Source organism: Geotrypetes seraphini, chromosome 10 (assembly GCF_902459505.1).
Source record: "Geotrypetes seraphini chromosome 10, aGeoSer1.1, whole genome shotgun sequence".
Classification (NCBI taxonomy): domain Eukaryota; kingdom Metazoa; phylum Chordata; class Amphibia; order Gymnophiona; family Dermophiidae; genus Geotrypetes; species Geotrypetes seraphini.
Window position 1 is genome coordinate 144,674,863 of NC_047093.1, and position 17,521 is coordinate 144,692,383.

At 48.7% G+C, this 17,521-nt stretch overlaps 1 protein-coding gene across 1 annotated transcript in view; it reads right to left on the reverse strand.

Annotated features, from left to right (window-relative positions):
- The window catches only part of SLC17A7 (solute carrier family 17 member 7), a 55,981-nt gene extending 46,224 nt beyond the window's left edge, over window positions 1–9,757 (reverse strand). Inside the window, exon 1 of the mRNA XM_033962406.1 lies at window positions 9,689–9,757. Coding sequence (XP_033818297.1) covers window positions 9,689–9,757 — 69 coding nt within the window. The remainder of the gene's footprint in view (window positions 1–9,688) is intronic.
- Between the last annotated feature and the right edge of the window lie 7,764 nt (window positions 9,758–17,521).

Genomic DNA, 17,521 nt, shown 5'->3' on the forward strand with positions numbered 1-17,521 from the left:
CTCGATCCCTTCTTGAAGATAGGTGTGACATTCGCCAATTTCCAGTCCTCTGGTACCTCACCAGTTTTCAAGGATAGGTTGCAAACATGCTGGATTGTGCCTGCTATTTCTTGTCTTAGTTCCTTCAGAACCCTTGGGTGGATCCCGTCCGGGCCCGGCGATTTGCCGCATTTTAGCCTGTCTATCTGTTTGAGGACATCCTCCTTACTTACCTCTATGTGATCCAATTTTTCAGCCTGTTCCCCACTCATGAGCTCCTCTGAGTCCGGTATATTAGATGTGTCTTCACTCGTGAAAACCGACGAGAAGAACGTGTTCAACCTCTCAGCTACCTCTTTATCCTCCTTAATCACTCCCTTCCTATCCCCATCGTCCAACGGCCCCACCTCCTCTCTCGCTGGTCGCTTTCCCTTAACGTAACTGAAGAATGCCTTGAAGTTTTTCGCCTCTCTGGCCAGCCCCTCTTCGTATTCCCCCTTTGCTTTTCTAACCTCCCGGTGGCATTCCTTTTGGCATTTCCTGTGCGTCTGGTGATTTTCCTCCGTTGGGTCCTTTTTCCATCTCCGGAAGGATACCTTTTTGTCCTTTATCGCCCTCTTTACTTCTGTTGACATCCAAACTGGGTCCTTTGATCGCTTGTTCTTGCAGCCTTTCCTGAAACTGGGGACGTACATTCTCTGTGCTTCCTGCAGGGTGTCCCTGAATAGGGTCCAGGCGCTTCCCACAGTCTCCATCCTAAAGATGTTTCTGAGCTTCCTCCCCACCATTTCCCTCATAGCAACATAGTTCCCTTTCTTGAAATTCAGTGCAGTTGTTGCGGTCCTCCTTACTATGGGTGTCTCTCTTTCTAATGTGAATCTGATCGTGTTGTGATCACTATTGCCTAGTGGTCCTCCCACTTCTATCCCTCTAGCAGGCCCCCCTAATCCGTTTAGGATGAGGTCAAGAGTAGTACCCCCTCGCGTCGGTTCTTTGACTAGTTGCTCCATGAAGCAGTCCTTCACAGTTTCTACAAATCCTGTCTCCCTAGTGCAGTTGGAGTGACCAGTACTCCAGTCTATTCCCGGGTAGTTGAAGTCCCCCATCACTGTTACACTTCCAGTCCTGCATTCCTGTCTCAATTCTGCTTCCAAGTCGTGTCCGACTCCCTCTGGCGCACCAGGTGGTCGATAGTACAACCCCAGTTTTATGCCTGCACCCTTATTTCCGGGTAATTTGATCCATAGTGATTCCAGCCCCTCTGCCTTTGTTGCCATATCTATCCCGACCGAGTGGATAGAGTCCTTTATATATAGTGCTATGCCTCCTCCCTTCTTGTGGGTCCTGTCCCTCCTGTAAAGCTTGTACCCCGGCAGCACCACGTCCCATTGATTTTCCTCTGTCCACCAGGTTTCTGCAATTCCAATTATATCCAGGTCCTCCCCCTTGGCCACGACTTCTAGTTCACCCATCTTGGCCTTGAGGCTTCTTGCGTTTGCATATAAGCACCTCAGGTTCCGTCGTTTTTCTTCCACCTTTGCATTTACCTGGGCCACTTGCTCTTGGATTTCGGGCATTTTTTCTGTTCTCTGTGCTTCTGCTTTGCCCTCAGCCTTTACCCTCTTAGCTTTCAGCTTCTCCACATCCCCGCCACCCCACTTCCCCGCTATTCCTCTGGGTTTTCTAGCCCTACCGGCCCACTCCTGGGCTATCATCCCTTGAGCCTCTGTTTGATCCCCCTCGCCTTGTGGCACCTCTATATTGCCCTCAGCTTTTGCCCTCGTGCCACCCAGTCCCCTTGTGACTCCATGCCCCTTAGTCTCCTCCCAGCAAGCTCCCCTTACCTGGTGTTTCCCTCGCTGTCTGATCATAAGATCCACCGGTCTCTCTACTTCCTCCTTGCAGTCAGCCCGTTCAGCATCTGTTCTGGATACTGTTGTCCGAAGCGTCAACATCAGATCGGCTGTCGGCTTTCCCCCTCTCCTCAGTTTAAAGCCCTCTCGATCTCCTTCCTCACATTGGCTGCCAGTAGTCTAGTTCCCGCTGTGCTCAGGTGCAGGCCGTCCCGCCGGTAGAGCTTACTCTTTCCCCAGAAGGACGTCCAGTTCCTCACAAAGTGGAAGCCCTCCTCCTGGCACCATCTCCTCAACCATGCATTCACAGCCTGGAGGTCTGCCTGTCTCTTTGCATCTGCTCTCGGTACAGGCAGGATCTCTGAGAATGCTATCCTCCGGGTACTCCGCTTCAGCTTTCGTCCCAAGACCCTGAACTGGTCAGTCAGTGTGGCCATGCTGAAGTTCCTCCGGCTCACATCATTCGTTCCGACGTGGATTATCACCGCAGTCTCCTCTGTCTCTGCTCCGTCCAGGATCCTCTCGATCCTATCAGTGATGTCTCGTGTCTTGGCTCCCGGGAGACAAGTCACTAGCCGATCCTCCCTTCCTCCAGCTACGTGACTATCCACCTCTCTCAAGATCGAGTCTCCCACCACAATAGCAGACTTCCCTCTCCTCAGCAACCTCTTCTGTCTCAGGTCCGTGTCCTCGGTGTAGTGCAGTGTCTCTCCCTCGGGGTCCCGGTGAGTCACGGTCTCCTCCTCTTGTGTGGTTCCTCCGCTAGGTCCTTCCCCGGTGTCACCTTGTGGGTCCTGGGTCTCATCTGCCGACATCCGTCCGTGCAGCTGCTGTTCCTGTTTCTCCACCTTCCTTCTATAGGCCTCCTCAATGAATCTCTCGAGGTCCCTCACCTGATCCACAATGGGGCCTGCTCCGTCCGTGTCCTCGGCTGACCAGCTCGTCTCCTCTGTGTTGCGCAGTTCCTCCAGTCCCTCCAGTTCCTGGACCCTGACCCTCAATCTGCCGACCTCCATCCTCAGGCTTTCCAGTTCCTGACACCGACTGCATATGTACTCCCGCCTTCCCAAGGGGAGGTAGTCGTACATATTACACTCTGTGCAGTACACTGGAAAGTACCTCTGGGATCCTGGGTCCTCCATCGCTCTCTCGAAGTGCTGGTGCGCTCCTGCTGTGGGTAAGAGAAGAGAAGAGAGTAAAGAAAGTTAATTACTTGGCGTTCCTGGATCCCTCGCAAGGCTCCTACGCAAAGGCGATCTCGCTAAGGCGAGCGCCTTTGCCGCTCGCCTTCGCCGTGCGCCGAACGGCTGGGCGCCGTTGGCTCCCTTCTAATTAAAGGGAGAGCCCGGGCCCGATGCAACCTGTGACGCGGGTGGGGGGGGCGGAGCTAACTCTCGCCGCGACCCCGGTCCAATCAGCCTGCTCCGGCTGCTTCCTCCTGCCTTCCCTCGCTCCTGCCTGAAAGAAAAAAGAAGAAAAAAAAGCACAAAAAACGCTGCCAAGGCTTGCCTCGTGCCCTGGCTCCCTTCTAATTAAAGGGAGAGCCCGGGCCCGATGCAACCTGTGACGCGGGTGGGGGGGGCGGAGCTAACTCTCGCCGCGACCCCGGTCCAATCAGCCTGCTCCGGCTGCTTCCTCCTGCCTTCCCTCGCTCCTGCCTGAAAGAAAAAAGAAGAAAAAAAGCACAAAAAAACGCTGCCAAGGCTTGCCTCGTGCCCTGGCTCCCTTCTAATTAAAGGGAGAGCCCGGGCCCGATGCAACCTGTGACGCGGGTGGGGGGGGCGGAGCTAACTCTCGCCGCGACCCCGGTCCAATCAGCCTGCTCCGGCTGCTTCCTCCTGCCTTCCCTCGCTCCTGCCTGAAAGAAAAAAGAAGAAAAAAAGCACAAAAAACGCTGCCAAGGCTTGCCTCGTGCCCTGGCTCCCTTCTAATTAAAGGGAGAGCCCGGGCCCGATGCAACCTGTGACGCGGGTGGGGGGGGCGGAGCTAACTCTCGCCGCAACCCCGGTCCAATCAGCCTGCTCCGGCTGCTTCCTCCTGCCTTCCCTCGCTCCTGCCTGAAAGAAAAAAGAAGAAAAAAAGCACAAAAAACGCTCATGTTTCCTCTAAGTCTCCGCTTTTCCAGGGAGAATAGCCCCAGCTTTTTCAACCTGTCCGCATATGAGAAGTTTTCCATACCCTTTATCAGATTAGTCGCTCTTCTCTGGACTCCCTCAAGTACTGCCATGTCCTTCTTGAGGTGCGGCGACCAGTACTGGACACAGTACTCCAGATGCGGGCGCACCATTGCACGATACAGTGGCATGATGACTTCCTTCGTCCTGGCCATGATACCCTTCTTAATGATACCCAACATTTGGTTTGCTTTCCTTGAAGCCGTCGCGCAATGTGCCGACGCCTTCAATGTTGTGTCTATCATCACTCCCAGGTCTCTTTCAAGGTTACTTACCCCTAGCAGCGATCCCCCCATTTTGTAGTTGAACATCGGGTTCTTTTTCCCTACATGCATGACCTTGCATTTCTCTATGTTGAAGCTCATTTGCCACTTTTTTGCCCACTCTTCCAGTATTGTTAGGTCCCTATGTGGAAAAATACTGGTGGTTCACGGGGGAGGCCTGAACTGGCACAGTGGTCAGAAATCAATGTAGATCAATCCTCCCCCCCTCCCCAGCACACACACATATTTACAATACGAGATCCACAAAGGAGAAAGGCGACTGCCCGCTAGAGATACACATGATCCAAAAAAGTTTAGCTCCTTTTTGGATTTCCCCAAATTCTTCCTGATTTTTTTTCAGGATTTGCCACGTTTAACACGCTTATCTTGTACACGCTCTTTGCATTCACAGAGTGACCACACGTGCATTCATTCTTAGGTTAAAAGAAATGAAAAGAGTCTGCAATCAAGCACAGAAATACACAAAAAAAAGCAGAGCATCAAAAAGAGAAGAGTGCCATTTATTCAATCAAGTAGACAAGCACCCGAAGTGACCATGTTTCGCCCATAGGCTGCATCAGGGGTGAAATTGTCATATAAACAAGTAAATATAAAAACATAGTTTGAAGTTCATCATCCAAAACACAATCTAAAACAGTGGTCTCAAACTCAAACTCTTTGCAGGGCCACATTTTGGGATTTGTAGGTACTTGGAGGGCCTCAGAAAAAAATAGTTAATGTCTTATTAAAGAAATGAGTTTTCCATGAGGTAAAACTCTTTATAGTTTATAAATCTTTCCTTTTAGCTAAGTCTTAATAATAATAATGCAATTTATAGCTAAAGAGACATATGATCAAGAAACTGTTTTATTTTACTTCTGTGATTATGATAAACATACCAAGGGCCTCAAAATAGTACCTGGCGGGCCGCATGTGGTCCCCGGGCCGCACGTTTGAGACCACTGATCTAGAACAAGAATAAAATGGTGCCTGCAAATAAAATAAAGGTTCAAAAATGATTTTTTAAAAACCAGACCGTGCTAAAGGTAGCAGGGCATTCTAGTGAACAAGTGTCTCCTAGTGCCTTCACAATAATTAAACATAAGCAAACTGAATGAGCACCCTACTGCCCGCCATAGTGAGGGAAAGGCAAGACCTAACTTCCTCCAGAACCAGAGATCCACCTTGCTATCCGTGGGATGGGGGGGGAGACCTGGGGACCTGTACTGAGAATTCTCTCCACCCTCGCACTGTCTTTAGGATTCCCTCAACTCACCTACAGGAAATGCGGGAACCACCTGAAGGGGTAAAACAGGCAGTAGTGCTAACTCATAGAACATAGAAACATCATGGCAGATAAAGGCCAAATGGCCCATCCAGTCTGCCCATCCGCAGTAACCATTATCTCTTCCTCTCTCTGAAAGATCCCACGTGCCTATCTCAGGCCTTCCTGAATTCAGCCTCTGTCTCCACCACCTCTTCCCAGGAGACTGTTCCACGCATCTACCACCCTCTCTGTAAAAAAGTATTTCCTTAGATTACTCTTGAGCCTATCACCTCTTAACTTCAGCTGCTGCATCTGAAGTCTGTGACTGCCTTCTCACCCACCCATCCCTTTTTTCCATTTCCACAGTTCTCACCCTTGCCTCCTGGGGGGATTTCTCACACAAGTCTTTACTTAGCGCCAGCTGATTAAAACACTCCACCCCCTCAGTCAAGGTAATGTGCAGAAGTGAAGACAGAAAGATTAGATCCTCATCCTTTCCCTTTTGGGAGAATCAAGGCAGCAGAAGGCAGGTCCCAGTCCTTTTCTTTCCTGTTACTTCTTTGTCGCATCACAAAGGCTCTTGAACCTGTGAGGTGGACCTGGGGGCCAGCTCTGTAGGCAAAGAGGGTGCTTGGGCGTTCCAGAGATTGAGGAAACTCTTTCACTATGTCCAAGGAGCGGTCACTTGAGTTTAGCTTCCCTGATCATTTTGAGAAATTGTTGCAGGTGAAATCTGCACCTGGAACCCTCCTCCGAATGCGGGTAGAACTGATGTGCTGCTTTTTGAAGGCTAGAAGGATTGACTCTTCTTTTGGCACACAGTGGGCCAGGCCACTCGACTGTGTATCATTTCCAGATGGTGGCGTGTTGCAGGCCAGATTTATTTAATGGGGTTTATTAACCTCCTTTTGATGAAGCAGTTTACGATACATTGAAGAGTAATCAGACACTCAAGTATTTTCCCTATCTGTCCCGATAGGCTTACAATCTGACTATGGTACCTGTGGCAATGGAGGGTTAAGTGACATGCCCATAGTGATAGGGAACAGGCTGGGATTGAACTCACAACCCCAGAATGCTGAGGCAGCAGCGCTAACCACTAGGCCAATTTCCCCCCCCCCTCTCAGGCCTCCTCTACCAATTACAGTGGTGCCTCGCATAACGAACGCCTCGCACAGCGAACGCTGCGCACAACGAACTTCATGTCTTGCTTCCTACAACGAACTTCGTTTCACACAACGAAGTCGCCCGAGCTGCATCCTTCCGCGCAGGCACTGCGCTTAACTGCCCTCTCTCCGCCTGGCTCCCTGTGCAGTGGCGGACCGTCGGCTCGCAGGGGCCCGGCGCCTACTGCTGATGCGTTGGGGGGGGGCGGAGCTACTCTCGCCGCTTCCCCGATGCTAGAAAAAAAAAAAAATGAACAGTTAAGTCCCAGTTTTTGCCGCTGAGACTCTGCCCTCTCTCACTGTAAAATTAGACTCTACTTAGTCTGTCTTTAAATTTAAAAAATGTGTGTTGTTTTAAAAAACAATTATGTTTTTAGATGTATCTAAATAAAAATAATAACAAAAAATTTATCTTTTTTTATGTCATCTTAGCATATTTTATGCTACAGAACGAATTATTTTTTTTTACATGTATTGTTATGGGAAAACGCGTTTCACATAACGAACTTTTCGCATAACAAACTTGCTCCTGGAACCAATTAAGTTCGTTGTGTGAGGCACCACTGTACTCTGGCATTTATACAGCTTTTCTAACCCAGGGATTTTAGATATAAATCCAAGCAGAAGAATAAAGGGACCCATCGGGGATAACCAACACCTGATGGGCTTTGAGGATGATATCAAGGAGATACCTATGCCAGAAACAGGACTGTCCCAAGACAGACATGTGCCCAATGCAGCACCCCCCCCCCCTGAGCTCCTATCCCACCCACTGTGTTATAGCCAAGCAGGGAAGGCAATGGATAGCAGTTTTGGAACCCCTGCCTCCTTTGCATCCTGTGTGGCTGCACTGCCTGCACAGAGCTTGCTGTGGCCCTGGCCAGAAATATTATTCAAGGGTGATGATTCAGAGGAACTAATCCTGGAAGATGTAATACAACAAACTAAAGAGTAACAAATCACCGGGGCCAGATGGCATCCAACCCTAGAGTTCTAAAAGAATGCAAAACGCTACTACAGGCTTATTACCAGATATCTCTAACTTCTGATTTATTCAGTTTTCTATTCTGTTCTCCCAGGGGAGCTCAGAACAGAATGTTCAGGCCAGTAGTTCAGGCCAGTAGTTCAGCCCAGTAGTTCAGGCCTCCCCCGTGAACCACCAGTATTTTTCCACATAGGGACCTAACAATACTGGAAGAGTGGGCAAAAAAGTGGCAAATGAGCTTCAACATAGAGAAATGCAAGGTCATGCATGTAGGGAAAAAGAACCTGATGTTCAACTACAAAATTAATTTGTTCAGGTACTCAAGCATTTTCCCCCATCTGTCCCAGTAGGCTCACAATCTATCTAATATACCCTGGGGCAATGGTTATCCAAATTGGCGACAACATCTGAGGCTTGGAAGGTGGACAACATAGTACCCATTTTTAAACATGGCTCTGGGGTGATTGAGGACACGACAGATGCTGGGCATGAAGGTTGAAGCATTTGTGAAAAGCAAAATTGCTGACAGTTTGTATAGACACAAATGAATGGGGCATCACATTACATTACATTAGAGATTTCTATTCCGCCATTACCTTGTGGTTCAAGGCGGATTACAAAAGAGATAAAAAACGGAGGGTTACAATGGAAGACCATTTGTCCTTTCTAGAGAGGTAAAGAGTAGATTGTGTAGTTTCTGTGTGGCGGGAACAGGGAGGGGGGAAGGACGGTAAGTTTGAAGTTAGGGCTGTTTCAGGAATTTCTTGAAGAGTATAGTTTTTATTTCTTTTCTGAACGTCTTGTAGTCTGGTGTCGTTATCAGTAGTTTGGAGATTTGGTTATCTAGTTTAGCTGCTTGAGTGGCCAGGAGGCCATCGTATAGTTTTTTCCGTTTTACTTCTTTGAAAAAGTCAGTTATAATAATAGTTTACAAGCATTGCATATGGCAGATCTGGGGATTAGACTAGAGCACAAGCACAGAGAGACGTATTGTCCCCAGCATCATACATGAGAGCAGGAGTCAATGGCAGAGCTGAGATTAGAGCTCAAGCAGAGATAGTGATTCACCCCAATGCCACACATGGGAGGGGGGGTCAGTAAGAGACCTGGGATTAGAGCTCCAGGACAGGGAGATAATATGATTCTCTCCCCCTCCCCATCAGATGTTCTTTGTACTTTAGAAAAGGCAGCAATAATCACACTTTACAAGGATTATACAGCTGCAGAGTTGGAGATTAAAGCTTAAGCACAGGGAGATATTTACCCTAGCATCACACATGATGATCAGTGACAGAGCTGGGATTAGAGCTCAATCATAAGGAGATAGAAGCTCACCCCAGCATCATACATGAGGAGGGTCAATAACAGAGCTGGGTTTAGTGACAGAGCTGGGATTAGAGCTCAAGTACAGGGAGATCAAATTCACCCCAGCATCACACATGAAGGTCAGTGACAGAGCTGGGATTAGAGCTCAAGCATACAGAGATACAGTCGCACATGGGTGGTTGTAGTGGCCATGCTGGGCTTTAGAAGCCAAGTGGGCCTGACTCTCAGCTCACGTGATAACTGGGCCTCCGCATTTTCTACGCATCAAAGTGATACCTGAACTGGCCTGGAGGGCGAGAGGACATTGGCACAGTGAGAGAGAGACTGCTGAGTGAGGCTCTGCCTTCTGCCTGCTAAGTGCTCTTCTATTCCCCCAGGGCACCAGAGCTCTCCGCTTCCTCCTATTACAGCCAGGATCTTCCCTCTGACTAGATTCACCTACTGCATCTCTGCCACCTGCTCCTCTCCAGAACATGCTTACTGGGCAATTTCCTAAGGATTGTGTGCTTTAAAATACAACGGAGCAGGCTCACCCAGGAAGATGCAGCCTCTCCACTGGAAGAAGTACAACCCCGTGAATTTTAATCCAGCAGATGCCCCCTGGGAGACACTGGAGCTGACATAATGTCAGCAAACATTTTCACCTTGGAGCCGGGACCCATCTAATTCACTTACGGGGACCAACGCAGAAAGCTTGCGCAGGCGGAAACACACAGCTAGCGTGATGTTTGCAGGCAATTTCATGGCTGAACCATGCTTCGTGCAGACGTTAACGTGAATGCCAGTCCTCCTGGGACAGGGGGTTTGCTGAGAGGGTATAAATAGGATGGAGTCGGTCCAGAGGGCTGCCACAAATTGGTTGGGGGTCTTTTGTCATAAATCATAAGAGAACAGACTTAGAGAACTTAACATGTATACTCTGGAGGAAAGACGGGAGGGGATGTTAGAGATGTTTAAATATCTCCATGGTGTTAACGTACAGGAGGTGAGTCTTTTTTAAAAGAAGGAAAACTCTGGAAGGAGAGGGCATAGGATGGAGTTAAGAGGTGATAGGCTCAGGAGTAATCTAAGGAAATATTTGTTTACAGAAAGGGTGGAAGATGCACCATGGAATAGGCTCGCAGGAGAGGTGGTGGAGACAGAGACTATGTCTGAATTCAAGCAAGCCTGGGATAGGCACGTGGGATCTCTTAGAGAGAGGAAGAGATAATGGTTACTGCGGATGGGCCATTTGGCCTTTATCTTCCATCATGTTTCTATAATCATAAAGCTCTCTGACCTCACAAAGCAGGTGGAAAGAGCTTTAGCCTATAGGGAGAGGAGATAGTGGATGCTGCGGCTGGATAGACTGGATGGGCCATTTGGCCTTTATCTGCCATCATGTTTCTAACACCCAGAAAACTTCAGCTGATCTTCCTAGCGAAGGGCTATTCATCTCTCCCTGGGGCTGAAGAGTCTGATCTGAGAGCTCTTGTGCAAAGCCTGGATCAGATTTAAAGATTCAGTTCAAGGTAGATGCAGAATCAAAGACAGAACAGAGTCGTTACTTTTCTCAAGGTTGTGCATTTGCCCCTAGAATCTTGTCACAGCTTCCAGAATACTCACCAAAACCCATCTCCATAGCCCCTTACTCTCGTGCAAGTATAAAAAAGACAGGAGCCCTCTGTGGTCATCCAGGTTCTCTGTCCACTGGACATGAACTCACATTAACCAGCTTTGTATATCAGCCACCAAATGGAAACATTTTTCAATGACAAATCTCTTTTGGTTGAATTAACCCTAGGTGCTAGGAAGCAGGGTGGGGTCATGTCCTGTCCTGTCTTGGTAGGTCGTGTCCTGCTCCGCCCTGTCACGTCTGGTCCTGCTGCCAAGGTACAGATTTAACTCATAATGTCAAACATACAAGCACAGTGCCAAGTTAAAATCAAAAATCACACGTGCATGCCATCCCAGGCTGAGTCCTGCTCCCACTGGCTGCCAAGTAGCTGCACTTTTAAGGACAGTCGAAGTTGGTTCCCAACCAGCAGCTCATGGGAGGGGGCTTGAGAGCTGGTACCTGCTGTGGGACAGATGGTGGTGTCCTACTGGAGTCCAGCAATCTCAGCTATATCCTGTAATTGGGTGAGGAGAGTGTAGTGTAGTGTATGATGGTATGTCAGGGGGGTTGCATTGGGTTTTGTTTGTGTGCTTATAACAGGCGCAAGATAATGTGTGTACATAGGTTTGTATAATTCCCATTGGCATCTGTGGAGGAAAACCCCCCATCCCAGTACCAATAAGAACATCCAGAAGCAAAGAAGACAGAAAGCTCAAGAAAGAGAGAGGGAGGGAAAGAGACAGATGGAGAGAGAAATGGAAGTAGAGAGGAGGCAGAGACAGTAAGAAGGAGGATAAGACAGATGGAAAGAGGGAGGGGGACTGGGAGGGAGAGTAGAACTGCTTTTGGCAGGATAGGCGGAGGAGTTCTGGTGTTTTGTTCCCCCCCCCCCCCCCAAAATGGAGGGACTTGTAGGTTTCCTGCTTTTAAATAAGGAATTACAACAGCATTTTTATTCGGCTACATACCAAGAATGATCGGATCAGTACAGATTTACAATTTCAAGCTAGTCAGAGCTACGGAAAGCAGAAGAGGGTAGAGGAGGAAGTGGAGCCACCCCTCCAGTCAGGTCAACCATTAGGCAAGACGAAGCAGGTGCCTAGAGCAGAAGCTTCCGGGGGTGGTAAAGAACTGAAGTCAAAGCAAAAGACCAGAAAGTAACAGCCACACAGACTCCGAGAAACACTGTGGGGAAGATGGGCAGGTTTCCAAAAGCCCTTTTAGGCAGATTATTCTGGGAAAGTGGTGATGGGGTGATGATGTTGAGCCCCCCCCCCCTCTCTTAACATTTGGCATCCATAAAGGAGGAGGGGGTCTAGATAGAAAGAAAGGGAGAGATGGAGGAATACGGAGTGAAAAAGAGAGGAGGGGAAGGAAGCGAGCCAGACATCAGCAGAGGTTCTATGCAATATTTATACAGTGCTACACAGGGTGCACAGAGAAAAGTGCTTGCCCCCTGGAGCTTACAGTCAAATTTACACAGGACATGAAGACCTGATATAAGTCAGTACCTTTTTCTCTTCCCTCCCCCATCTCCCTCCTGCTCAGATTCTGGAAAATTCCCTGGTCTCATAATCCTTGTACAAGTCAGCAAAGTGAGATGTGTTATAGTTCAAAAAACAGGAAAAAGTATACAGAAGTGACAATGCCGTAAAGAAACTGATACAGGACACCACAGCTTCTGGGGCTCTGGATGCTCTGACAACTCTTTCCCCCGGACCAGACAGATTTTTCCAGCTTTTTCTTTGTTTTCTCTCTCCCCGCTCTTTGGATTTGGCTCAGTACAGGAGGAAATACATTTCTGCATCTCCTTCTCTGCTCTTGCATTACAGACAGACTCTGACATCTCAGGATTTCCAGCTCAGTTTGTGTCTGCAGGTTTCAATTTCTAATTTGTGGTCCCCATCCATCTTCTGCATAAGAACATAAGAATAGCCATACTGGGACAAACCAAACGTCCATCAAACCCAGTATCCTGTTTCCAACAGTGGCCAACCCAGGTCCCAAGTACCAGGCAGAAACCCAAAGAGTAGCAACATTCGAGTTGAGATTGTGATGTCATAATGCCGTATTCCACCAATGCCTAAGAGCCAACCTCAACAGTGATGTCACAATGGCTTCATTTTCCTATACAGTACTTGGCTCACATAAGAGCTGTCATACTGGGACAGACCAAAGGTCCATCAAGGCCGGTATCCTGTGTAACAGAGGTGAGGGATTCTGCTATAGTCAGGATGGTTTTGTAATTACCTGTTATATTACTGCTCTTAGACTGCCACCTAGAGGCATAACAAGGTCAAGCTCCATCTCAGGATAACCCCTTTACTGAAATCTGAGGCAGAGTTAGGGGTTAGAATTGAAATGAAGATAAAATGACTCACTTCAGGACTACACGCAGAAAGTTAGTAACAGAGCCAGGGATTCGAGCTGAGGCTCTGGAAGATAAAGTCACTGCCCATGATGCAGGATCTTTGTTTAGTTTGTCATTTTTGCTCCTCCCCCACCCTGCATTATATGACTTTGCACATGGGAATGCAGAACTACAAGTCCCAGCATGCAATGAGGCCAGAAGTAAGATTGATGTGGGCAGCACTGTGAGAAAACATAAACTCATTAAACCCCACAGGATTTTTGAAATTAATTTTTAAGATGAGCTCTGCAGGCTGGGATCCCTGGAAGGGTCTCCTCTAGGGAGTCTGATATGTGACCTTGAGGTCTCCATTCTCAATACCAGCTTCCCCACCAGTCTCCATCCTGTCCTGCAAAGCCTCCTGAAATCTTTACACAAGAGACTTATTTGGGACTAGTCATTAAGCCCGTTACATTAACGGGTGCTAGAATATATGTCTGTCTGTCTTTCTGTCTCTCTCCCTCCCACTGTCTCTCTCTGTCCATGGCCTCCTTTCTCTTTCTGTCCCTCTCCCTGCCCCTCTCTTCCTTCCTTTCTTTCTGTCTCCCTCCCTCCTGCTGTCTATCTGTCACTCTTTCCCTGCATTTCCCTGTGCAGCTGCAACAGCATCTCCCTCCCCCTCCAGGTCCCTGTGCAGCAGTAGCAGCATTTTCCCCCACCCCCTTCCCTACTCTTACCACGATGTGGCCTGCTCCTTTTGGCCCCTCCCCCTTTCCACGGTCTAGCCTGTTCCAAGGGCCCCCCCTTCCCTTATTGTGTTCCCCGCAGGTAGGCCCAGCTTCTCCCTGCACATTACCTTTTTTTCATTCTCTTGCCCTTCCCTCACGTGGCTGCCTGCCTGGTCCCATTGAGCAGCTGGAGTCTTTTTTGTTGGCGCTTCCCTGCCCGCCCTGCGGTCTGGCCTGCTCCAGGCAAGTGTCGCGTCGACTCCTCTCAATCCCCGCCAGCGTCGGAAGCCTTCTCCGACGCTGGTGCGGCTCATGAGAGGAGCCAACACCGCGATCTTGTGGAGAGCAGGGAGTCCAGCGCTGGCGGCCAGTCCTGCCGGCGAGTGTAGGTAGGTGCTGGGAAGCAGTAAGGCTGGGGACTCGCGCATGCACACTCCTGCGGCCACGGACCTACATCTCACGGATCAGGGAAAATGGAACACGCAAGTAGGAGTGCGCATGCGCAGCTAGGGTTTTATTATATAGGATGGAGCACCTGGGAAATCCATTTCTGTATCTTGATCCCCCCCCCCCCATTGTTTGTTTGGGTTTTTTTGCTAGCCTGTTTCAGACACTGGGCAGGTTCATATGAGTATTCGGATGGCATGGAAACCACTGTCAACCACACAGTATGTCCCATTTCATCCCCTTCATCCGCTGTGGCTATTCCCATCCACCTAAGATGACTGCACAAGTAACAGATATAATCAGAGGATTTAAAAGATGATCCACAAATAAGCATTAAGTATAGACCAAGTATTTTAACTACATAAGGACCCATGTAAATCTCAATAATAGCCTGTAAATCTACCTCACTGTAAAATCCCCCCAATGCTACGTTGTGTCCTATACAAACCCATCTCCACCATGCCATATCCTCTATAAACCCAACAGTTGTGTCATGTCCTGTAAAAATCCATCTCCACCATGCTAAATCCTCTATAAACCCATATCCATCATTCTGTATTCTCTATAAACCCAACTGTTATCATGTCCTGCAAAAAACCCATCTCCACATTGTTATATCCTCTATAAATCCCCCAACCACCATGCCATATCCTCTATAAACCCATATCCACCATCCCGTATCCTCTATAAACTCAACAGTTGTGTCATGCCCTGTAAAAATCCATCTCCACCATACTATATCCTCTATAAATCCCCCAACCACCATGCCATATCCTCTATAATCCCCGTCTATTATGCACTAGCCTGTACAAACCCATATTGACCCTCTTCCTTACCATATCATGTATAAACTCATTTCCTCAATCCACTGTACCATATCATGTTTAGACCCATATCCACACTGCTGTATCCTCTACAATCCCTCATCTGCCATGCTTATCCTCTATAATCCCAAATCCACCACACCATATCCTGCAGGATCCACCGTCTACCACACTTTTATCCTGTATAACGCCCCATCTCTCATGGCGTATCCTGGCTATTCCCTCACATAGCGTGGTTTATCCTGTTCATCCCCCACCTTCATCCAATTAAACATTTTCTCCTCTTTTCCCAACATGCTTCCCCCTGATCATATACTGTACCTGGTTAAGACCTGGGCTGGGGTGGGAGAAGGGATAAAGCCAGAAGGGGAATCGAGGGGGAGGGGGGGGCTCTAGAGATCTGTTTTCCTGTACACTCATCAGCAGAGTAATGAGAACACGGTTAAAATGTGTAGAAATCTCACCATCCCATGAGTCATCACAACCATTAATGTGTTTCCTGCCTGCTAAAAACAGCTCCAGCACAGACGGGAGCCTTCGCCTTTATGCATATGTATAGAACAGTCACTGTTGCTCAGACTGTGAACCCTATACTGGAGCCCCTGTGTCCCTGCATAGTTTTATGGACACTCTCGCCTCTGAATTAATACTGACCCGGTGTCCTAGGATCGTGTTAGGATGTGATAAGCAGGAGCACGCTACAGGGCTTCAAAGAGGGTCTGGACAGGTACCTGGAGGACAAAGGGATTGAGGGGTACAGATAGGAGTAGAGGTAGGTAATAGGGATAGGATTAGAGGCAGTTACAAAATTAGTCAGGGACACTGTTCAGGCAATTAGGCCTGATGGGCCGCCGCGGGAGCGGACCGCTGGGCAGGATGGACCTCTGGTCTGACTCAGCAGAGGCAACTTCTTATGTTCTTATGACTCTCTCCCCTCTAAACCAGTACTGACCCAGTGTCTCAGCAGACTCTTTCCTCTCTGAGCCAGTACCGACCCAGTGTCTCAGCATGGTGTTAGGGGACTCCCGTCTGAACCAGTACTGACCCAGTGTCTCAGCGGTCTCTCTTGCCTCTGAGCCAGAACTGACCCAGTGTCCCAGCCTGGAGTCTTCCCTCTGACCCAGTATCAATCTTGTTTCTCAGTCTACTTCCTAAATGTCACTCTGAGTTAGATATTTTATCTTGACAACAAAACTATTCTCAGAGCACTTTATACAATAGTGGAGATGTTATTCAAAGCACCTCACCCCCCATTCTCCTAGCATAGCTCTGTGACATTCAAAATTGTTTCCCTAATTATCCAAGCATCGGTTGATAGAAGGTCTGCCTGGTCCCCAAGGTCCTAGCTACACCTTGAATTGGGGAGTGAAAAGATTCCTAGTCTGCCTGGGAGAAAGGGTTTAGCAGAGTCAGAAGAGGGCCTGGGCAGGTACAGCATCGCTGGCAAAATCACCTACAAGGCTAGGCAGGCAGGTACCATCCGGCCACACTGAACAGAGAGGAAGAGGGGGAAGTAGCCCACTTGCTAAGACAGCATGCCGCAGTCCTGAGCCAACTCAACACCACAGCAAACACCAGTCACTAAGCGTATCCTGGCTTTGGTGGGGAAGGCACGTGCCACCATATCATCGGTTGAATTTCGAAAGCAAATCAAGAGGCATACCATTGCCTCTGCTGCTTTCAGGATCGGTTGGGAGGTAGGACACTCGGGGAATAGCGCTTTGCTTTCTCCGTATTGACGTACATCCTATGACGAAACATACCCTATACCGAACCAAGCATCTAAGTATAACTCAGCGCAAGGAGGTAGTGAACATGGTCTCCATTTAATTAAGTTCCTCTGATGAGTCTCATAAATAAATTCACAAACACTGAGCCTAGAGGTGCCCCTCTTGAATATGAAATGCCAGGAAACAGAGACTTGATGTTTCTGATTATCGAACTGATGTCATGGAAGGGGCCAGGGGGTGACCTGGGTAGAGGGATGGGGGAGCCAAGGACTATAAAGTCGAGACCCACGATGCATGGAGGAGGACGAATATAGGACACCAAGACGCCATCAGGGGAAGGCGCAGTTGTGCTGGAGAGAAGCAGTCAGTCATGTTTGCTGTTTGCAGGTCCACTGTCACAGGTACAGGATGCTCTCTGTCTACTAGTGATGAGGGAGGTTGAGTAGAGGATGTCACTTGGTGTGGAATGTTAGGATGGGTACAACTGTCTTAAGACAGGGATGCAGGACATTTTTCTACACTGGTGGGCTTCAGAGGTCCCCGCTTCTAAGCCTTGCACATGCTCAAGCTCACCTCACAACACAACCTCTTGATAATTACGCCATCTGCTAGGGCAGGAAAACCCCATGGCCCTAGAACTCCAAATACCAGCAGCGCCATCAAATTCACAAAATGCACTTTCCCCACCCCACCCCTGGTACATGGGCTGCTGGCTCACTGGAGAGAAAGGAAGAGGCTGAGGTGAATGAAAGCATGGCTAAAAACGCCGGCACATTAGAAATATGATAGCCAATTCTACTCACATGCCAGAAAGCTAACGCAGCCAGCAGAA